The sequence below is a fragment of the Diorhabda sublineata genome, chromosome 2 (genome assembly GCF_026230105.1).
Source record: "Diorhabda sublineata isolate icDioSubl1.1 chromosome 2, icDioSubl1.1, whole genome shotgun sequence".
NCBI lineage: Eukaryota > Metazoa > Arthropoda > Insecta > Coleoptera > Chrysomelidae > Diorhabda > Diorhabda sublineata.
Window position 1 is genome coordinate 16725011 of NC_079475.1, and position 25432 is coordinate 16750442.

The 25432-nt window shown below is 32.2% G+C and overlaps 1 protein-coding gene across 1 annotated transcript in view; it reads right to left on the reverse strand.

Moving 5' to 3' along the window:
• LOC130440781 (opioid-binding protein/cell adhesion molecule-like) overlaps nt 1–25432 on the reverse strand; it is a 332444-nt gene that overhangs the window by 290163 nt on the left and 16849 nt on the right. Inside the window, exon 2 of the mRNA XM_056774107.1 lies at nt 20885–20992. Coding sequence (XP_056630085.1) covers nt 20885–20992 — 108 coding nt within the window. The remainder of the gene's footprint in view (nt 1–20884; nt 20993–25432) is intronic.

Genomic DNA, 25432 nt, shown 5'->3' on the forward strand with positions numbered 1-25432 from the left:
CTACTTAGTAGTAGACGAGCCACTGAACAAACTTGCATAAGCAGACGTAGACTATGGTATGCAGACGATATTGACCTAATCGCGAGGTACAGCCCTAGAGAATAGCTGCATTACAGGAGCCACAATGACTTAACCAACAGCAGAAATGGAAGTAATTCTACTCCCAATTTCACTAAACATAATACACATTCCAATACATTTATGATTAGGATAGTCAAAGTGAAAAGTGAAAAACTACAATTATGAAAACATGACTCACATTGGGTACCCAAAATTCTCAATGAAAAACACAATCTGACGGGTAATACATTCACTTTTTGACACGCTGAAGACGGTGATGTATTGTATGTATATATATATATATATATATATATATATTATTGTACAAAATCGAGTGAAGGCACTTTTCGTCACAAACAAAACTTAAGCCTCAGCAAATTTTGACACCTCTAAAACCCATGTGCATCGTTTTTTGGAACAGAAAAAGCGTTTTGTTGACAACCTCACATTCTAAATGTGACAAAACAACTCCTGAACTATTTCCTTCGTGGTCAACACTGTGATGATAACGAACTGGATGAATATGTTATCACATTCTATGGAGAATTTTATGCTAAGTGCCTACAAAATTTTTCATGCTATATAGTAAGATAGTTGAGTGATTGTAGAGTCTTCTAGAATAAATATTTTCCTGTATCTGTACACGTTTTTCATATAACCAAATGAAACCTTATAAATGGATCAGTGGTGTAACGAAGAAGTCAGCTCCCATCAGCTCTTACTTCATATTTTTTAAAAATGGCGGTTACACCTGTCATTCAATGGGTAGTGGTCAAATTTCACGTGATGATCTTGCAATATCAGTTTACGGATAGTATCGATGTTTGCTGGCACAACAGCCGATTGTGGACAACTTTCATGAAATTCATCTTATAGCGAAGTGCGACCACGTTTGAATTCGCAAAACCAACGGAACATTGTGACTCGAGATGGTGCTGCATCACCAAAAGTCGAAATCATCACACCAAAATTTCCCATTTTTTGGACCAGGATGATTGTATCTTTAAACTCTTGGGTTAAATTCTAATTAAAAAAAAACTAGAACTATTGACAATGTATGACTACTCATATATAATCGATGAAATGTCACAAAAATAAATAGCTACAAGAAATCAATACGTAAACGGTAAGTCAATTCTTATTGTCTTGTGTTTGACCAAGTTCGAGGTAGCTCCAACATAAACAACTCGAATACACTCGTATGATAACACGTTCTAACTACGTTCACCATGAAAAACTTTACAATGGCAAGTTTGGCATAATCCCAACAGTATTGCCATATCTCAAAACTCAACTAGCAATTCTTGTATGATCCAATCTAAGTATATGAAAGTATATGAAATCTGCTATTTTCCATAATTTTACACCATAGATGCCAGCGTTATTCCAATTGACATGTTTCATCGTCACAAATAAATATACTGAAACATCCGAATTCTACAAAACTAAACACCCATCGCAGAGAGATGAGTAAATATTTAAAAACCCGATGCACATTGGAGGGATTGTAATCATTAAAATTAAATGTTGCCAACATCACATTACGCAATCGGTGTGAACACGTTGCATGTAATAGTAAAACATAATCGTTATTTAAATCACGTGGATTTTTTTTATCTAAAAAGCTTATACATACACCCAATGAAAAATTCCATCAAATAAAACCAATATAGCGGCTCGGTATTCGTTGGTTTTTAAACCGTTTTTATTTTTCACATTAGCACTGGACGCGGAAGCCATGCAAATGTCTGTTTATTGTCAAAATATCGCAAAATGTCCGACCAGTGAGTGTGAGTGTATATTTTGGACTCTGCAGGCCGTTTGACAATTTATATGCAAATGAGAATATTCAAATTAACCAGCGGAAGCCACGTCGAGTTCTCTCTATATATTTATTCTCTGTGCCTGCGTCTCGACATAGCTACGGAGTTAGTTGTCGCTTTCAATTTGGAAGCAATTATTTTTCGAAAGAATACAGAGTTGAAAAATTATTTAATTAATCGAGAGCAAACTAATTTATGGGATTTCTTCCATTATTTTCATTTTCCAACAGCACCGAATCAATTTGTTGTTATGGAGTTATAGGGTAGATTACATTAAGTGAGTTTCTTTGCGGGCAGACCAGGTAGTGAAATCGTCATATTATAAGAGGTTAGCTACTCAAGTTTTGAGATGTGGCAACACTGATATGAATATGTCAAATGTCACATTGCCGTCATGAAGTTAGACATTTTTAAAAGTGAACGTTTGAGTTAGTTACAGACATTTGGAACATTCCTCGTGGTCACAAAATTGAATTAAATCGCCAACATTTTCGTGACTTGAGATGTAGATTAAACCAACAGCAGTATATCGATCAACTCGCTTTGACTTTTGGTGATACAGCACCATTTTGAACCACCGTACTTCGCTGATTTTTCGAATTCATTCGTGGTTGCACGTCGCTACAGGATGAATTCGATACTGTGCCTAAACTGATATTGAACGATCGGTATGTGACATACCGCGAGATTGAGACATCAGTTCTACTCGCATACATTCAATATTGTATTGATATTTTGCTGTCATAAATATTTCTTTGCATTGGATTCCGCATAATTTGACAATCGCTCAAAAAAAAGCTCTTGGCGATTGGTGCAAAGAAATTTTGGAAGAATTCAATTACGGTGCTTTGGAAAACATCTATAAGATTGTGACAGACGATGATTCATGGATCTATGCATATGAACCCAACACTAAACAATAATCTACTGTATGAGTCTTCCAAGACGAGCTAAATCCAAAGAAAGTTGTTGGCGCACGAAGCACTTCGAAGTAAATGGTCATCTGTTTTTTTGGACACGTAGACCAATCGCAGAAGACGAATCATGCTCCACCATAATACGAGCTCTCATACATCAGTTCAAACGTTTTTGAACCGTAAAAACATAGAATTGAGGGGTCATCTGCGATGCAATCCTTGTAGAAGTCAGATGTAGAAATCGCAATCTTTTTTTTCATCTGCGCAAATAAGCAGAAATCATTGGGTGCCAAACATCTGAAGAGGCGTTCAAAACACGTGTTTGGAGGTACTTCAAACGGAATGGAAAAAATGCTTCGACATGGTTTGTTTAAACGCATGCGAAAATGTATTGTCATATCCAATTATTGATATTTGTTCTCATTAGTATAATAATCTCAAAATTTGAGTAGCAGCCCTCGTAGTTTTGTAGTAAGTTGACACTTATTGAATCACGTATATTTTTCACGCTTGTTACAGGAACGAAAATGAGAGTTGAATCCTTAAAAAATACTGAAGATATCTAAATACTCGTTTGGTTTTTACAAGGAAAAAATTTCAACTAACTTCGTTAACAGTAGGATAATTAATTTCAAAATAACTTATCAATAGTACTGAAGTGATTAATAAAACATACAAAAATTTGGAGCAATGCATTTTGTTAAGCAGTAGTTGCAGGGCAAATGTATTTCACTCTTTTTCCTTTGTATAGGCACATTTTGGGTCCAACTTGTAGACAACTCTGTATATAAGTGACGCATATTGGTACAACGAAATTATTGATATGTGTGGTGGAGATCAGTTAGCCCTCCTCTAACGGAGCAGGTTGGAAGGGACAAGAAATTTTTTTTCAACTTAGGTTGGGAGCAAGAATGTCTATGTTGTACTAGGAGCAAGTGGCATATATAATAAAATTTCTTTCGACAGAGGATTCGAACCTACGATCTCCGTGGTGGAAATCAAGCACTTCAACAACCTTACCAACTACACTGTTATGGCTCGATACAGGTTTCGACGGGATGTAGGTATATAAGAGTGAAGCCATTATACAGTGGTTAGGTGGTATCAATTAATATAAAGTAAAAAATAAATAAGCACGATTTTAAAGCACATCAAACTAAAAATTTGAAAATGATTTTTGAAATAACTTTCAAACAATGATGAAGGAAAAATACCTTATAAATGTGAAAAAAAGCGTGACGCGATTTGCTCCATATTTCTCGTACATTGAGCGTCCGATGCTTTTTTCATAATAATTATATTCATTATCGTTTTAAGCTCATTTAAAAAAAATGTTCCAAACTTTTTAGTTTGATGTGTTTCAAAAGCGTCTGTTTTTTAGTTTTTTGAAACTATATTCATTTTATGCTTTCATTATATACGGAGTAAACCAGAAAAGCTATAGAAATTTTTAGAATTTGGATTATTTCTGTTTGCATTAAGTTTAACTAGCTTGACTCAAAGAAACGTTACTACAGATTGAAGGGAAATACAACAAGATTAAATATTCGATCTGAAAAACTGCTATGTAGAAAACGCAGTCCTCAGAAAGTCACGAAAATTCTATTTGCTGTGTGGTTTTTTCTCTTTGCTAATTTTCCTTTTTGTCTTAGAAGTTTGTCTATTAATTTTATATTTTTTTTTCTACGTCCATTATAATATACACGTTTTTTTTTTTTCATTCATTTGCATTCGTAAACAATATAATTTCTAAATCGGTCAAAAAACGTGAAATAAAGTACCCTATCGGTTCATTTTTTCACACTTTTGTGTTAAAAAAAGTGCCGTAACGTGTCATTTTTTAACGTAATTATAAAATTGTGTTATCAAAATAGTGGGCAGTGAACGCATTCTTTCTTTCTAATGTCAATTCGTTTCTCCGATAAACTGTCACACTTTTATTTCTTGATTTCGTTCAAGAAAATCCGTTTTGGGTTTAATTAAAAGGAGTGTAGTATTATTATTAGTAATGGAGAGTAATAGTGAAGAAAGTTTAAACTGTACACCAGAAGATATTGAATCGGAAACTGCAGCGACTATGAATCTTCCCCCTGAGAGATCCAGGGAACATATTTAAAAGAATATAATGGAAATCTTCAACACTTTGGTCGACTTATTCAAAACTGAAAGGCACACTAATGGTAAAAAACGACGTAGATATCAGTAAATACTCGAAACTTGTTGTATATTTGAAAAATAAATCAGTTGGCTATAGACTCAAAAAATCTAAAACATTTGCCCTTTAATAAGTTTCTGTTGCAAGCTCCAAGCGATCATCACCAAAAAATGATGGACGATGTGAGCTTGGATATTATTTCAGGTTGCTTCAATATTCGGAATCGCAGGAGCTCTGCGGAGGCAGTAATTATAAAAAATAAATGGTAACGATATTAATAATACCGGAAATGTTTTGAATATCACAGTACCTGATACCAAAACTCATGTTCAACGTCGATTTATTGTTATTGGTGTAATATCTGACAATAGATAAAACTTGGTAAACGTTTATAAAAAATATAAAAACTAACGACCCACAAATGTTAGAGCAGACCATACCTTTTTGCAGTATAGAAATGGAAAATGCAAAACCAAAATTGTAGGTATCAATACCTTTCCAAAAATTCCCTCGCTTATCGCAACATATTTGAATTTACACACATAAACTACACTGGGCATACATTCCGACGGTCTTCGGCGTCTCTATTGGTGGATTCCAGTGGTGATATAATTCAACTAAAGAAGCACGGTGGGTGGAAAACCAACACAGTTGCTGTGGGTTACGTAGACGACTTAATAAAAAACAAAATGGATTCCCCAGTGAAAAATTTAACGGCAGCAACTAGTTCGACTTCAAGCAACATTTTAAATGTTTACTATCCAACCAACAATCTAATAAGTACTAATACAACTATAGATGATGTTATTTTTTTGAACTCTTGAATTTTACAAACTCAAGTAGCAATAATAATATAACTTCTTCTTAACTTCAAATAATCCTACTCGTGAAAAAAAGTATTACTTTACTCATTTTTTGCATAAATAACTATTAAAAAGCTACTTCAATTCATCAAATTTATTATTCATGTTTATAAAATGTAGCTCTGTCTTGACGTAGCAAAATTAACTGAAGAATTATGAAAAGAACTATTATTGAGCCAAATCATGGCTATTTTCGAAGGATTTCATTATATCACCAAAATATTATAGTGCTAAGTTTTGTTCTGCATGTCGGGATTATAAACGCACATTTTTGTAGACTCGAATTGTATTTGTCATCAAATATTTCCATTGTTTTTACTGTTTACTAGTATCAAATGTTCAGATTCCATTGGAATCTCGTGGACGGTAATTTTAAACGTTGCCAATCTCAGCATAAGAAGGAGTAATTTTCATTTTATTTTATCTATATATAAATATAATGAAAAAACAGCATTCTCTCACTTACCTTTTCTATTATCTTTAATCTCTTGTCACCAGTTTACACCCAAAACGATCATCATCAGCCCCTTATATAATTATAACATTCCACAATACAGAATTTTTGAGATTTCTATCATAATGTTAATTTATTTTTTGTAGAAAACGCAATAAAAACATATATGCATTAAAAAAATAGCGAAAGACCTTGAAAACACATAAAAACCATTACAGCAACAATGGAAACTACTAAATACTAAAGAACGTAAGCAACACGTAAAAACCATTATGGCAAGTGCTCAAAAATGTATCCCCTCTTTTAAATGTAGAATTTTACCCGAGATATTACGTTATTGACAGCTCTTGCAAGACTCCTACGTGGAAGATCTCTTAAAATGTCTACATTTTGTGGTATACCCTAAAGACGATTTTCCAAACACCCCCAAATATATAGGGAAAACACAGAGCAGTATTGGAGATAATTATAATAATAAGTGCTTGATGATGGCGGGTATATAATAATCATTCAAACTATATTTAAATTCTTCCCAAAATTCTCGCTCACGCAATATGAAGTTTTTGTAAATTATATAAAGTATTTAAAGAGATATGTAAACTTTTATATCAAAATTACTACAAAATAAATTATTTGTATATAAAAAACTAGTAACTAGATAGTTTACATAGTAAGTTAATGAATTGTGTCGTTCCTTATATCATCGAATCTGTCATCAAATAACCCTAGTAAATTTTGAATCATTGCACGCGTTATATTTCCTTGGCTCTGATACGATTTTTCACTTCTTGAAAAGTTTTAAGTAAATCTTCGAAAACTGTAGATTTCAAATAGCCCAAAAGAAAAAATGCAGTGGAGATAAGTTTAGCGAAGTCCTAATAACTGCGAGCCAGTGAAATATGGTACTCATCTCATGAATATTGTAAATAAACATTCAGCTTTTGTGGATATTATGAATGACCATCTTTCATCCAATGCAGATTATTATTGAACCAATGTCGATTCACAAATCCTTCCTAGCAAAATGTTGATCATCGGAAATATCAATTTTATTCATAAATGTTTTGTTACGAACAAGTTCGCGAAATGGGTCCTTAAGCCGACTCTACTTGGCTACAATGAAATTTTAAATTTCGGTGAAGGCGCTTATTTTTATTTCATTGCGGAATTTGTTTAATTTCAAGTTTGCATTGTTTCTTTTGAATAATTTCTAGAGTGGTCTATTCATTTATATGTTAAATCTTATTTCTTAGACCTTTTGATATATTAAGGCTTCCAAGTGTTCTTGATTTTAGGTCTCTTTTGTTGTAAAATTGGTTTTTTCTAATAATTTTTGAAAGATTGACAAACATTGACGTTACAAAATATTTTGATAAAGACTGAATACATCAATATTTGTCAATCTTTCAGAAACTATTAAAACAAACTAATTTCAAAACAGAAGAAACCTAAAATCAAGAACATTTAGAAGCATTTATTTGTTTTGTTTCTTCATACTTAGAAGTCTAGAGAATTCTTTCGGGATATTCTTTATTCAAATATAAGGAATTTTGCGGCGCAGATTAGTTCAGTTTATAATAAATAGTCGTAGTGAACAGAACAAGAAGTAATCGAAGAATTTGAATAAATTATTCAAGTTAGTTAAGTGGAAGTGAATGTGAATTATTATAAGTTAAAGTAGTGTATAGTATTTGAATAAATTAAGGACGTAAGAGACAGTGTCTCTTAATTAACCCCACGAAAAGAAATCGTAAAAATAGATAATAAAAACAGAATGATTCACATCAATTCCATTATTAATTGCTACGAAAAACTGTAATCGTTTAACAGGATTATCTCAATTTAGGGAAATAAAACTTATTTTTCGACTATTTATTGTAAGTTTTGATATTCAACTCTCAAGTTATTTTTATACAGAATTACATTCAGTTCATTATCTTCATTTGTGACTGTTCTTTTTAGTCCGAAGCGGGAATATTTTAGTTTCAAGTAGCTCAAATTTCTAGACACATCGAACTTGGAGATATAAAAGATTTTGTCAGGATATGCATCATTAAACAAATCGGTAGCTTATTATAATAATCTCATTTGAATTTTCAAAACCAACAAATATCAATTTAACTTGATGTCGTTTGAACGGAATTCGTAAATTAGAGACCAACTAAAGCAGCTTGACTTTCCCATTATAATAATATAGGATTGTGATGAGTTTTATGGGATATTTGTAAAGTTGAGACCAGTTTTCCATAAAAATCTTAAGCTCAGTACCGTGTACTGTACAATGTAAGTTAAATTTGAGAAAGTTCTGTTGCAGCCAAAGCATTCGGATAGTAATAACCATTTTGTAAAATTATTTCTTTTATTAATATTTATCTAATCTGATACAGGGTGATTCAAAATACTAATAAATTATTTTCTCAGTTTTTTCAATTGAATCACTCTGTATTTTATTTGTGTATCGCGACATTTTATCTTTGCTGCTTGGTACTGTGGAGGTTAAATTGTAAATAAGAAGAGAAATTCAATTACAAGAACGAAACAATAAAAAACTATTTACTATTGTATACCTACATTTCTTGATTAATGTAAAAGGTGTTCGAAATGACCCTCAAAGACATCTATACATGCTTTTAAGCGATAATTGAAAGAGTTACCCATATTATGAAGCATCTCTATATCTCTTGTTGTTCGAGGTATTTTGTACAATACATTCTTGAGGTGCTCCCAGAAAAATAATCCATTTAATTGATATCTGGTAACCTTGATGGTCACTAAACTGGACCATCCATCTTTCAAAAAATAAGATTACTAGTAAACAATTGATTAGCGTGAGCAGGTGCAACATCATGCAAAAACCACATCCTTTGACGTGTACGAAGTGGGACTACTCCCAATAAAAAAGGTGATTAGTTTACTAGAAAATCTAAATACATCTCAGCATTCAAATGTTCCTCAAAAAAATATGGTCCCTCTATATATTCACCGACAATGCCTCACCACACGTTCAACGGCCATCTATTTGAAGCCATAGTGCGTCACTATGTGAAGTGGAACATAGTGGAAAAAGTCTATGTGTAGTGCAACTTTTCGTAAGGTCCTAGTACAGAAAACTTTTCATTTTTTAAAATCAAATTCAGTTAATTCCTGTTGCAAGTATATGTGAGGGTGCATTTTGATGTTGTAAAGGATTCTTTTCACACCGTGGTAACTCTGTTCCTTTTCCCAGGATATACTCAGTATATACTGAGATTTGTGAGTGAGTTTTTAGTTTTCAATTGTTCATGTTTCTTATAATTAACTGAACCCATGCTATTGAACCGCTCCATCAATCTCTCCAAGCTTGCTTTTAAAGGTTGCCGCCTTTCAGGAGAACGTTTATTACCACTCTTGCTGATAGTGAGATATTCCCCCAATACCCAGTTCGTATCACACATTTCATCACCAGTGAAATTCATTTTTGCCCTAGTTTAAATTCTTCAAATACAAAAAAATGTACCAAATTACTAAATCAAAAACAATGCTTTCATGTTATGTCATTATCAAATATCAGTTTTTGACAAATAAATCATAGAAAAAAACCGAGAAAGAAAGTATTTCGGTTCTCCCTGTATCAGATTCAATGAATATACACGAAATAAATAATTTTCCAGAGTTTTTACCACTAATCGAATGCTTTGGCCGTAATAGATCATTATTCTTGAATGTCTCTTCCATTGTACAGGTTATTGAACTAGTTACGATATTCATGGAAAATTGATTATAACTTTTTATTATTGATGATGGAGAAGTCAAGATGATTCCAAATATGCAAAAAAATGTTTCTTTCACAAAAAAAGAGCTTTAAAATTTGCAGACTAATGTGACTCAAATTTTCAAATTAAAATCTCAAACAAAAAAGGCACTGATCGTTATTACACCAATCAATCACCCTATATTTAAACTGATTATGAGTTATTGAAACATCATATGAATAATGTAGATGACATAATATTGAAAATGAATAGTTAACTTCGATATTTCTTTGAAAACATGAATAATGAAAGGAAATAATAACAAATAATTGAAATTTAATCGTATCTAATTAATAATTCCTCAAGTAGATCATTTAACTACATTTCCTTCAACTGTTTCTTACTATCTTCAGAGCCCTGTTCGTTAAAAATCAAGATTTAATTTACATAAGTATAGTTTCGTTTGTCGCAGGCAGGGAATGTTATATTTTCAACGAGAAAAATATTTCTCTCGTTTGTTTCGTAAACTAGATTATGTGACAACCAGCAAGAACGTTCGTAATGAGTTTAAAAAAAATGAATTCCCTAACGTTGTCCTGCAATTCTCTAGCTTGCACCATCTCTGAGCTCTTGACGCCTGGAGTTACCTGCACCAATCTATATGCAAATTTGCTCTCGGTGAAGCCACAGTTATATGTTTGTTATACATCAACCGCCATCCTTATACCGTTGGGGTTACATGCAAACTTGAAGCTTCCGTCAGCAAAAGGAAGGAGATGAACATATAGTGTTTGTATTTGACAGAAATCGGTTTATAGAGGATGTTTATCGAGGTATGACTTTTGTATATTTCACTTTCGAAGGACGTGAATGTTTTCTTTATATTTTATTCGAGAAATAATAAATTCGAGAATGAAATGTATACAATATGAGTTATATTGATTATTTTTTCATGTAATTTTCAACCATTTAGAGCTTTTAATTAGTTGAGTAACTTTATATCATTTCGATAATATCTGGGGTTGAAACTTTCACTAGTAAATTTACTTATTTACTAAGTTTCTCACCTAATATTTCCCTTATAGTTAGGGTCCGTTTTACAAAAAATTGAAATGTTATTTTAAGCAAATCAGATGTAATAACTATGACAGGTTACTATAACAACAAACTGAATTTTTGGAAAACCTTCCTTTATTTAACTGCAAGATTAATAAGTGTTAATAATAATGTCATAATGTTCATATGAGCGTTGCTACCCATGTCTAAAAGATCATGATAGGGTAAGAATCATAGATCTATTCATATGAACCCGAAAATAAGCAACAATCGACTGTATGGGTCTTTCAAGACGGGCTAAATCCAACAAAAGTTGTTCGCGCGTTTGTTTTTTAGGCATACGTGCACATGTTGCCATCGTTCCGTTAGAGCAACGTAGAATCGTCAATTTTAAACAGTAGGTCAGCATTTGTTTGACAGAAGAGTTCAGAAGAAACCAATCGCAGAAGACAAAACTATTTCCTCTATTACAAGGCGAGCTCTCACATATCAGTTCAAACAAAAAAGTTTTCAATAGTTGAAACATCGAATTAATGGGTCATCCACCGTAGTGTCCTTCTTTGGCAGCCAATGACTTTTTCTTATTTCTGCAAAGCAAAAATAAAGTGCGAGGTCAACGCTTCTCTTCACCAGAAGAAGCGGTTCATGCGTTCAAATCACTTGTTTTGGAGGTACCTTAATCAGAATGGGAAAAATGGTTTGACAATTGATTGAAACGCATGTAAAAGTATATTAATCTTAATGAAGAATATTTTTATAAACAATAAAGCCATTTCTAATTATAAATATGTGTAGCAGTCTTCGTACATGTTATCTACTGGTAACATCAATTGAAAATTCCAGCTTTTTTGGAATTTGATTTTTACTTCTAAGTCTAAATAAGGAGCCCTAGGTTATTTTTGAGAAATGTCAATATAGGAAATAAAATCATTAGTTTCATTTATAGTATTCTGAATTTTTCTTTTTCATGTTTAATCCCCAATCATCCAGAATTTTAGACAGCTCCACTACATAATATTCCTTCTCCAATTGCGTAATTTCTTCACAAAATGCCAAAAATTGTATTCATATTGTTGATTCTAATTGCCTCGCATTGAACGGTATCATGTTATCTACTTCAACTTTTATTTCTTACTAATTATCTTTTCCAAAACACATTTTTTTCTCACAAATAAAACTTCAATACGCTTTTAAATCTAGTCGAGTCATAGTTACCTCAATTTATTAAGTCACCAAACATCAAATCAAAATAAACGCTTGTTAATATGTCAAAAATTTCATTTTTTATTTTTAGTTGATATAAAATGTTCGTACCGAGTCTCCCACGAGTTTGAATAACCGTAAACTATTTTTAGGCTGAGAATTTTGTACGAAAATTTTTCTTGGTCCAAAAAATTCGTATCTCCCAAAAATTCACTAAAATAAATAGGAGAGGAAAAAGACATCTAAAGTTACTATGTGGAACAATTTATTTTATTTTAATTGCCAATAACTGACAGAAAATTGTTAATTCCTACCTCATTACATTGAGATACCTCGTAGCAACGTATGCTGATTTGTGTTGATTAATAATATTGTTGATTGTCAACAATCAAGTTGATTGAACATCATGAGAATTACCACTATTGTCAATATAAAATCTCAAAATTTCCTTTAGATGAGTAAAACTTTCAGTTTTTGTTTCAAGTTTCGGATTTTTTTGTTTGTTTTGGTTAAAAGAAAGAATATTACAACATTAATATTTCATTTCAAATTGTATTAAAACTTAAATAAAATAGTGTGACAAATAAAAGAATATAGTAAAAAAATTGATGATAAACAATAAATAACTATTCTATTAAGTGACACATTTCAAAAGGTGTCCAAAAATATATAACATGTATGTGTTATTTTCAAAAAATGTATGGTTTGGTAATTATCTAGATTAGGTTACACCCCTCCGATTTCGTTAAAATTTTAGTATGTTATAGAGAAAATTATGCTGAAAAATTTGAAACCTATATGTAGGGTGCGGAAATCATCCCTTCACATAGTTTTTCAACTTTGAACTTCCAGAAGAAGAGAAATAATTTATACATCACAGTTTAACTTCGCATGTCTAACCTAACCTAACCTAACCTAATTTAACCTAACCTAACTCAACCTAACCTAACCTAACCTAACCTAACCACTAATTTTAACTGAGAATATTGATAGAATATCAATCAATAAACAGCAATACACAAAAATTCTTACAATTTTATCTTTTTCATGGTCAAACACGAATAAAAGAAAATAAATATTTATAGATTTACTAACGATAGTCGTATGTAAACAAACTAGACTAAATTCTCTGAAAATGTTACGATACATGATGTCATCACTAGGTAATGAAGACATGCGAAGATGAACTATGATGTATAAATTATTTTTTTTTCCTGGAAGTTCAAAGTTGAAAAACTATTGAGTAATGAAGAAAATGATCCGGCACTAGTGAATAAAGATGAGGAGATGATGATGATAGCTCCTGACGTTAACTCTGAAGATTCTCATATAAGTAGTTGTAATGGTAATCCGTATACGTTGAATCAGAGAGATAATTTAATATGTCGTAAAAACAATAAAATGCTTTGACCGGACTATCTTGAAAAAATATGATAAATCTTGGGTCAAGCTACAAGTAGTCGTTCTGTTACACAATCTTTGGTAATTTTTTGCACACAAATAATTGAAAATTTTGAAAAAGGCTTCTAACTGTAGTATTTTTGAAATGAGGCTGTTTTCGTTAATAACTTATAAACAGCACCTGTGACATTGCAGAAAAAACTATTAAATATTGGTGACAATCAACTTGTATTGATTGTAGATGGTACATACATACGACATCAAAAAAGTAAAAATAACTATTATAAAAGATCATACTCAGGACAAGAAAAAAACACATTTGTCTAAGCCCTTCACAATATTCATTACTAATGGATTTATTTTTGCTTTTGTTGATGCTAGAATTCTGAAAATTGTTTAGAAAACACCAGCTTAAAGAAAACTTTTATTATCAAATGATATGTTTATTGTTGATCGTGGATTTCGCGAGTCGTTGAGTTGTTACAAGAGAACTAGAAGCTATGTTAATATAAAGTATTTAATATATATGTCATTGTTAATATTATTGTCCTTCCTAGTATGTAATGCTCGATGGTTTTGTGGGTTGAGGACTCAAAATAAAACTGTCCAAGAGTTTTTCTAAAATACTAACGTTTCGATCTTTCATTTGATGTTTATCAAGGCTAAAAATATAATGTACATTAGTAAACAAAACTGCAAGTAAACAAAAAATTGTGATATCTCTCTGATTATTGTTGTACTAATTTCACAATTTTTTGTTCACTTGCTTATGTTCATCAACATTTGAGTTATAATATACCATATATTTCTAGCCTTGATAAAGATCGAAACGTTGGCATTTTATAAAATTCTTGGACAGTTTTATTTTGAGTCCTTAACCCGCAACATAATTCGAAATTATAAAATATGAATTTTGCGTTATTGTATTGCATAATTTTTGCACAATACTCATGGAAAAAGACTTTATTTAGATGGGGAACTGAACAGCTTTATGATGATAAGTAAAATGGGCGAAAAAAATATCATGAGTTAAGAAGTTTTAAGACAACGTTGGAAACAGTCTTGAACCTTTGCTTGCCATTAACTAGTGGAGATCAACTCAAGATTTTCTTTACGGATTTCCAATTTTCTCAAGCTTCATCTTTCTTGGCCGAGCTCTTAAATGATAAAAATGATCTGTCGAGCAGAAGTAAAATCAAAACATGAAAATAATAAAATTCATCATATTTACATTGAATATATTTCTGATGGTACTGACTACAACATCATTCAGCGTATTGCTGTAATTGTCCCAATGGTAACCGCGCATTGGGATGTTCTCATAAAGCAGCTATAATGTGTTATTTATCATACGGATTATATTTATCCAAAATAAAATTTTGTGTCCTGCTGAAGTATTAACAAAGATATTTTAAAGATAAAATGTGACAACGATGATGAACTATGACAGCAATGAAGATTAATTTTTTTTTCTAATGTTGCAATACTATTTTTTCGATAAAATTTTTATGAGTAAGTAGGGGGCTGGTCCAGTATTATAACATATATTTTTTGTTGAATGTGAGTCACCGAAAACAACACTAAGAAAATGGAAGATGAAATTTTTATTCATTGATTAGGAAACTCAACTGGGGAACGACTTCTCTAAGGTATTTGAATCACTACCCTCTTTATCCATAGCCTTTACAAAGTTTTTCATCAATCCAAATTTAATGTGAAAGGGGGCAGAAGTACCTTTTTGAGATCTACAAGGGGCTTAAACTTAACATTTTGATATCCCGGTTGAAACTTACATCTTGCTTGTAATTTTTTTATATAGTGTTGATCTACTGACCGACTGTCTCATAGACAAAGCAAACAGCAATGTTTCGTATGCCCTCCCCAGTCCCATCAAAGTTCCAATCACCTTCAGGTCACTACATATCTGCCACTTATACTTGTAGTTAATTTTGTCTATAAGCAAGCAAATATTTTCATAAATTTATTTCATCTTCACAGACTGAGCAACTGGTATAGACGGTTTTAAATTTCCATTATCTAATAACACTGCTTTTAAACTGTATTTAGACGAGGCAATAAATAGGCTCCACTCACTGGGATTATGCATTAGACCATCAATATCAGTACACGTACACAACGAATTTTCCATTCTGTAGAATGCAGAAAATGTAGCTATTCTTTTTCTAAAGGTACTAACTTTTGTCTCTTTGGCTAACAAAAGTTTTCGCCCTTTTATAAAATTACCTACCTTCTAATGTAACAGGGATAGTTAAGCTATTGAAAAGTGGTACGTGTTAGAGCTCAATAAACATTTTTTCTATTATTGAACGGGTATTTCCATTTTAAAAATAGAGGTCTAGCCTGTGTTACGATAATCTTGTCGGCCAGTGTTATCTATGCTCGTACTTATTAGAATATTCTAAAAAACTATTGAACATACTCTCTAACGTTACCTATAACAAAATTTTGGATTAATCTCAATTAGCTCAATTGGTTTTTGAAATATGGCTGTTCGAAGAATAATCATACATACACTCAACTCTCCAGATTAAAGCAAAATACAAGAGAAAAATTCATGTAACTTGAATATATACATTGACTCAATGTTATAACATGCTTTTGGACAAATCACAATAACTTATCCTGCGACACCCATAATACGGTACCTACCTGCTGTAGGTATCATTTGGATTATTTCAAGGGCAGACATCCACAGTTTTAATATATCGTTATCATAACGGAAGATTATGACAAGTAAAAGTGACAAAACGAATTTAAGAAAAATATTTTTACTGAGAAATTTTACCGACTTAAATAGAAACTCCTATATTTGAATATCTTTAGTCAAAAACATGATAAATCTGACCAATTCATGCTCAAACTGTTGTTAATTACTGTAATGTAATTTGGTCAATCGATTGATTTATTACTATTAACTATAAGTTTTGTTTACTGAATCAGCATAAAGTTTGAACTTCAAACTTCAATAAAATGTTAACGAACGTATTATGAAATTGGAGGAAATGTGCATATTAATACTTTATGCATATAATTTTTCAGTATCTAAAAATATATTCAAATAATTTCTGATCCTGTCCATGGTTAAATTGAGATTCCAATACCACCAAGAGTAGATAAAGGAATATAAATGATGACCCTGTATATTGTGATACGCATTAACTCAGTCACATATCATGGTCTCTATAGATGTCATTTACCATGAAATTATGTATGAACTATTCACATACAATAACATTTATATCCTAGAAATTAATTTGTACTGCCGACATTTTATCCCGTACAAGATAATCGCAATTAAATGGGAAATTGGATTTGAGCGCACGTTATATGAATGGAAAATCCTATGACCGAAATTATTATTGCTGAAGCATTTAGTCTACTGGTATTATTTGAATGTCGATTCATTTAATTTTGATCATATCAAATTTACAAAACCAATTGTGTAGATGCATGTGAGCATCTATTTGACATTAAAAATATTGTATGAATGTTAAGAGATATAAATATAGAATAATTTGAAACGAACCAAATAAAGCCCAAAGTCACTATCTACCTTTTCGTAAAGGAATTCGTCGTTTTCCTCATCCTATAGGGTAATAGGGGGGATATGGCCAGTCGTTTAAGATGACCAGTAAAAAAAAATTCCAGCTCTTACCAATAAATGAACTATCACCAGTGCGTTTGTTTAGTATATAAATTGAAAAGGCAAGCATTTTATTGGTTTTATGTTAAACCCAACTCAAAAATTATTAGTACACGTTAGTTTCTACGTTTTTGAACGTGATTCCATAATCGATTTTGTATCAATTTCACTTTTATCTTGTAGTTTGATGTTTTGTTGTTAGTATATCCTCAAAATCGCCAAAATTATTTTACTCAGTCAGTGTTTTTGTTTGTACGGTCATCTTATCCTAAAGGTATGGCTTATATGGCCATATTTTTTAAGGTTTATACGGCCTTACTATTTTTATTTGTTAACCAAATTACTTTTTGTTTTCAGAAGCCAAAATACCCACGAATATCGTACCATGGTAGCTGAACACAAAATCAGTTATCAAACTCTCAGTAAATTTCATCAAAAATGAGAACATGTCAGTCTGTAGATTCTATGAGATTTCCCTTAACTAGGAGTGGATAATCATATTCAAATTTGCACGGCATTTAAATTTGAGACATAAATTCACTAGAGAGAACGAAAAAGCTGGATATGGTTTTGTGATTGGGTTTTTAGAAAGAAATCAATATATTAAAATACATAAATCGGAGGAAATATCTATTGCTCGCTTAACCTATTCAATACGGAGAGCGTGCCGGCACGCTCGTTTCCCTTCACCTACAACTCGACACCAAACTATCCGTTACAACCAAAGGACTCCCGTGATTCTCGAAGAAACAGTGTACAATACGCCGTTCACCGTATTAAAATCGGACAAGTGAAATTTTACCTTTTTTTAAATTGAATTTAAGTGAAAATGTTTTTCGTAGATTTACCTTTGTTAGAACTATTTTTTATTTCACCTGTATATAAGTTAAATCATGTTGAAAAACAAATATGACAACTAAATAACTAAATCGTTAACATAAGTTGACATTTTTTCTGAATAAAAATATTTAATTCCAAAATTTCATTCAGTCTATTTTATGAAGCTATTTTTGATAAATAACTTCGCAAGTTGTATTTATAGATTTTTGTAAATAGGTCCAAACATTTATTACATTAAGATGATTTTTGGAATTATCATCATTTTTAAATTCTTTGCTTTGTATTTTTAGTTATTTTTCAAGTTTTGGGATATATTTCTTAATAAAACATTCTGTTTTTATTTTTACTGATTTCACTTTATCCCATTTTAACTTTTAAAAACAATATTGTTTCTATATTTCTCACAGTGTATTTTTGTTCTTTTTTTAATCGACTTTTAGAAGTTATAATACGATATAATCATGAACATCCCTCAGAGAAAAACCCCGGCCCGGCCTGTCCAAATAAACCCCCCTTGTTCTTAGTTGACTGTTTCGTAAACTATCATAAAAATATGGAATTGTCATTGTAGTACATAAGTATATTGTTTGTAAATATAATTTTAATGGAATTCCAATAAATTTTATTATATTAATTCTACTATTAATTGTAAATGTAATTTTAATTTTTAGTTTTCGAAAAATTGTACATATAATAAACGTTTTTTAAGACAAGTGTATAAGGTTGTTTATTTATTATATTTCCTGCAACAATTTTATTTGGTTGACAATAAAAAAGGTGAAATATGTATATGATTTTAAGTAATCGTTAACGTAATTAATATACACAATTACATTTTTTGAAAATGTCGTTTTTTATTTTTTTTTATTATTAGTTTAATTTCTCGGTCTTGGAACCAGCAACGAATTAGTTACAAGGTAAGTCACGAAGTAGACTACCCGCTACATAGGTGAACTGATACCTTAACCACTGACGGAGAGCGTGCCGAGACGTTCTCGCTTAAATACTAGAAATAGGACCTCGGGATTTTTTTAATAATTTAATATCATATAATAATTTGTATCAAAAAACGTTTCCGTCAGAGCCAACGGTGTATCTCAAATAGCCTCGTACTCAGTGATAATCTGTGAAAATTGCTGCAGTATTGAATGGGTTGAGAGGTATGAATCGAAATGATGTAGAATCATATTTCAAACTTTTAAAAACTGTTTTGAAGGAGAACAAGCCTTCCAATATATTTAATATAGATGAAACTCAATAATCGTCCTGGATAGCTAAGAAAGGAAAAAAAAAGGAGCCACAGTAACATCAACGAAAAAAAGAGAGCCTGTGACAGATTTTTATTCTTCGAAAACCGACGGGTTAGGTTGATGGAATTTTGTTTACCAAACACTACTATTCAGTATCTCCAACCCTTAATAAAAGAATAATAATAAAGCACGATACTTGTATTTGAAAGACATTAGATGAGTCTCTGGATGAGACTGCTCCTTCGTTATCAACAGTATAAGATTGGGTAGCAGAGTTGAAACGAGGCCGTACGACCTGCGAAGACCAAAATCGCAGTGGCCGACCAAATGAGGTGACGACTCCAGAAATATTGGAAAAAATCAACAAAGCGGTACTGGACGATTGTTGACTGGAGGTCCACGAGCTAGCAGACATAGTGGGCATTTCAAAAGGAGCCATACATCACATATTAACTGAAAATTTTGAGTGGGTGCCTCATTTACTCACAATGGAAAAAAACTGTATCACTCCCGAAACTAAAGAACAATCAAAACGATAGACTGAAAGAGAAGAGCCGGCTCCAAAGAAGGCAAGGACCCTTCCATCTTCAAGCCAGGTTATGGGATGCGCGTGGGAGTATTTCCACTGACTATCTTGAAAAACTACGAGTACTATGTGAACTTATTGCAACGTTTGAACCAAGATATCAAGCAAAGACGGCTGTATTTGGCTGAGAAGAAAGTTGTTTCAACAAGACAATGCACCAGCTCACAAATCCGTTATTGAAATGACCAAAATAAATGAAAACAAGTTTCAATTGCCCCCTCATGCACCCTATTTGTCATATTTAGCCCCCTCGGATTATTTTCTGTTTCCAGACTTAAGCAAATGGCTCGGTAGTCAAAGATTTTCCAACAATGGAGAGGTAATCTTGGCAGTTCTGACTATTCTGAGGTGCTTGACGATTCTTATGATGAAAATGGTATCGAACTTATTTAACATCGCTAGGAAACGTGTAGAGCTAAAAGAACATAAAGTTGAAAAATAAATATATTTTTTTCAAAATTTTTGTTTTCTTTGTTGTGCCAGGTACTTATATGAACTTCCTTGTATACAAATTTTGATCTCCTTATTTGACTACGAAAAAGCGCCATTTGTATGAAATATATGTTGTATATATTTTTTATTTGTGACAAAATATTAGTTGCATAGTAATTAGTCTCAATTTTAATTGCAAATTAGAATGACAAGTTTCCTTTTGTACTAGATTCTATGAACAGAAACAATACAGAGCGGTCAAGTTCGTCTGTTCTATTGGCTAAAATAGTACGTTGTAGTTGAAATATAGAATCTGTGAACCATACAAAAAACTGCCAATTCTCATTCCTAAATTCGTAGGCAGATGTCTGAATCAATTTATATTCATCACATTCTTCCATTTTATTTTCAATAACAGCAAAATATTAGAAGAATTATTTAAAACTTACCTAAATTTTGTATCTCACACGGCAGTACCACTGTATCGCCAGTAACAACTTTGAAAGTATTTCCTCTAGATATAAATCTGGGAGATCCATGGCTACTGAAGACGGAACCTGAAACAAATCAAGCAACTATTTAGTCCAATATATAAACTTACGGTAAGGAATAAAGCAAATTTAGATTTTTTGCATAACCTCTAAGCAATACGTCGCGTCGTGTATACGAGGATGTATTGATATTTAGTTAGCCTAGACTATTTTTATGGATAAACAAAATATTGTGTTATGATAGCAACGAACAATAACTTATTAGAAGTGTCAGTGTAAAGTTTAACATCAAAAAAGTGAACTAGTGTTACGCAATAAATTGGAGTATCGGCCATCATCAAGTACCTGTATTTAAAAGGGTTAAGAGGTAAGCAGATTTACGAAGATATGCTTAATACCCTTGATGAATAAAGTCCTTCGTATGCGACCGTGAAAAATTGGATTGCAAGCTTCAAAAGAAGTGAATTTTCCATTGAAGATGATGACCGATCGAAAAGGCCAGTTTCTCTGTCAGTCCCCGAAAATATCGGTGCAGTTCATGATTTTATCAGACCGTCGAATTGGGCTAAAATATCTGAAGCACTAAATATTTCATACGAACGCATTCATCGTATAGTTCATGTCAATTTGGACATGAGAAAAATTGCTGCAAAATGGATCCCCAAATGTTTGAATGTTGACCAAAAGCATACTATGGATTATTGATCATAGATACGTTGTACAAACATCATCTCCGTTCATTGAATGCACTAATCTTGGGATATTACAACTTGATGATCACTTGATGCTGATAAGCCCCATTTTTAAAACATCCAACTTCAACAGCTTAATTTCAAACTGGACGTTCCACTTCATACTTTTCAATGTTACCTGTAGAATGGTATCTTGTCAAGTTTTCATTATGTATGATATATCTGATGCTTTCAGCTAAAGTTCTGGTGGGTCGGTTAATTATCTAAAATGTCAGGAGCCTTAGATTCATATTTTATTCACAATCTATGATTATAATTCCAAGGAATGATTTCTGATTATTGGATAAGAAATAATAATTTTATAAGAGTAATTTACAAAAATGTGAGTTCATAAATCTGATCCACATCGTCAAGTTGATTTAATCATGAGATGCTATTCCGAAAATATGAGGATTTATGTAGTTCCAATTCCAAAAACTCTTCAACCGATGCAGAAAACAAATTGGCATGCAGAAGTTTTATTGATAGGCTTCCCCTTCTGATTATCGAATAGCTTGAAAAATGATGATCGTTATCAGCCCCATTCTTTTATTTGATCGGAATATTAAGAACTAATCTTTTCGTACCGTTAACAACAGGACTGGCTTCGAAAAATTCCCAAGCATTGCTGTTCGTCCAACTTTCACTGAATTTATAAAAAGTTATGTACGAGGGTTGTATGAAAAATTTCTGACCTCAACATGAAGATGTCAGCACTTATCAATATAAGTTTGTGCTACTTAAATCGGTTATTTAGTTTTCTGTAGCATTCAATATAGAATATTGTCTCCTATTACTAGAAAAATTAGCACAAATGCAATATAAATAATAACCACTGTACGCTACTGTTGAGAAATTTCACTGATCCAGATTAATCCATTCCATTTTAGTTGTGCAGCATGCGTAGTATCAATTTGTTATTCGGTTAAGAACGTCACAAAGTACCGTATCTGTTTCTTGGAAATTTCAGAAAAAAATCGTCACATCTTTGATAGTGTCTTTTTTCTATAAAATATTTTTCTTTCTTCTTCTTCCTTTTTTAATTTTTTTCTTTATTACCTCCTCTTTGGAAGAAAGAAGAAAAAATACGACCATTTAAACGGTTTTTCAGTCGAGGAAAGTGATGATAGCCCGCCGGAGCTAAATCTGGTGAATAAGGGGGGTGTTCTAGTGATTCAAACATTAAATCACGATTTTTGGAATTGCAATATGAGATTTGTGTGCAGGAAAGTTGTCCTGCAAAAACAAAACACCTTTGCTTAGCTTTCCGCGTCTTGTCTCTTTGATTTTTTTCCATAAAATGGTCAGTAATGTCAAATAGTGGTCTCCAGTTATTGTTCTACACTTATCCAAAAAATCAATCATGATTACTCCATGACAATTCCAAAAAACTGAAGCAAGAACTTCCAGCAGATTTTTCGAAACTATACTTCTTAGGTCTTAGAAAACCAGAGTATCGCCATCGATTGTTGCTTTGTTTCTGGATCGTAGAAATGTACCCAAGTCTCATCCATAGTAACAATTCGGCTTAAGAAATCTACATCGTTTTCAAATCGAGCACAATTCGAAAGCGATGCTTTTACCCTTGCACATTTTTGGTCAACATTAAAACATTTGGGGATTTATTTTGCAGCAATTTTTCTCATGTTCACATTGACGTGAACTATATGATCAACGCGTTCGTAGGAAATATTCAGTGCTTCAGATATCCGTTTCAGCCCAATTCAACAGTGTGATAAAATCATATCATGAACTGCATCGATATTTTCGGGGACTGACACAGAAACTGGCATTCCCGATCGGTCATCATCTTCAATGAAAAATTTACCTGTTTTGAAACTCGCAGTCCAATTTTTCAAGGTCGCATACGAAGGACTTTAATCATCAAGGGTATTAAACATATCTTCGTAAATCTGCTTACCTCTTAACCCTTTTAAATATAGGTACTTGATGATGGCTCGATACTCCAATTTTTCGATTTTCACAATTTCGGTGGACGTCCTTTTTCTTTTAATTTATTGCGCAACTCTGGTTTACTTTTTTGACGTCAAACTTTACACTGACACTTCTAATAAGTTATTGTTCGTTGCTATAGTAACGCAATATTTTGTTTATGTCTAGGCTTACTAGATATCAATACATCCCAAAATACATTTTATTTTCCATTCTTAATTCCGACATAATATCTAAGTGTCTCAGCTCCTAGTCTCCTGGATCTCGTGATTCTGCTAATTTCTTATTCATCATGCAGGTTCCTCATTTCCTGGCTTACCCTTCTCCATATATCTCCTTTTTCCCTCCTAGTATTTTCCTCCCCCCAATATCGAGCTTGTTCTCCTCCACTTTATTCAATATCTATGTGTCGCTTGCATAGAATACTGTCTGTCGGTCGTATGGCTGTCTGATACAGATGTAGATTAGTTTTTTTGTTTTTTTGGGAAATGGTCTTCTTGGAGATGAGTCTCTTGTTTATTATTCCTGCCTATTCGCTTTCTCGAATTAACCTTGCTCCCTCATCACCATTGTCTTTGATAAGATAGACGTAACTGTTGACTTGCTCGAATTCAATTATCCTTTGTGTGTGTTATTCCACTCTAAGTTTCTTTTATTCTCATGCGTTTTAGGATACTTCATTTTAATTAACTTGGATTTATCCTCGGTTACTTTTCGGCTCGTTATTTGTGCCACTTCTATGAAAGCCTTGCTTGTACGCATGTACTTTTCAATTCCTTTCCACTTGTTGATAAAATATTCAAATCATCTCCATATGTTATCAACTATGTTGTTTTTCATTTTAGTGATTCCGTGGTGTTGATTCCGTTTCTTACTACTATCTATCTATCTACCTATCTATTCCAGTATCATGTTGAACAACATAGTAGATAGAAGATCTTTCCGTTTTAGTCCTCTATTTGTGTTAAAGCTATCTAAGAATTTCTTTTTTGTTTTAATTTTTGTTTAAGTGTTCTCGAGTGTCATTTTCGTGAGCTTCATCAGTTTTATCGGTACTTTCAGGTCTTTCATTATTTTATAAAAATATTGTCAGGTAACTATCACATATGCATTTTGAAAATCGGAGAAAATTACAAATTCAGCAAGTTATATTCGTACTCCAGTCTCTCTGTCTGCTTAAGGGTGAATATATGATCTGTTACGGATTTTTCAGTTCGAAATCCACACTAGCATTCTCCCAGCAGACTTTCTCTAGATACTTTGCCATTATTCTGTACACAGTATCCAAAAGTGCAATTTATTGCTCATTCACAGCACAATTATTGTGTTGTTTTAATCAATTGGTATATTTTGTTTGTTAGTGCGTCACCAATAATACTTTATAAGCTCCGAATAAATTGCGTTTTCCTCCGGGGCTTTTTCCGCTTTTTTAGTTTCGTATCATTTCGGCAACTTCTTCCTTAGTTGCTGCTGGTATTTTTTCTTCGTTTCCAGCCTCTCAAAGTTTCCTCTTCATCTGTTGCCTTGCATGCTTTTGATGAAAATTGTTTTTTGTTGCTCCATTCCTCTATTCTTTCAAATTCTTGGTAGAAATTCTTCATTTCTTTATTTACTAATCTATATTCAAACATTTTGTGTGAACATAAAACGGACATTCCCATAAAGTTCTTTTCTGGAAAGTAAATAAAAATCTTTAAATTGTAGGATTTCATGGAAATTAGGTCACGGGAAACAGTGCACAGATACCAAAAGAGCGAAAATTTCATTATAATGAAATCCACTCCAATTTTACATTCGAAGAATTTGCCAAATTGCTTTAACT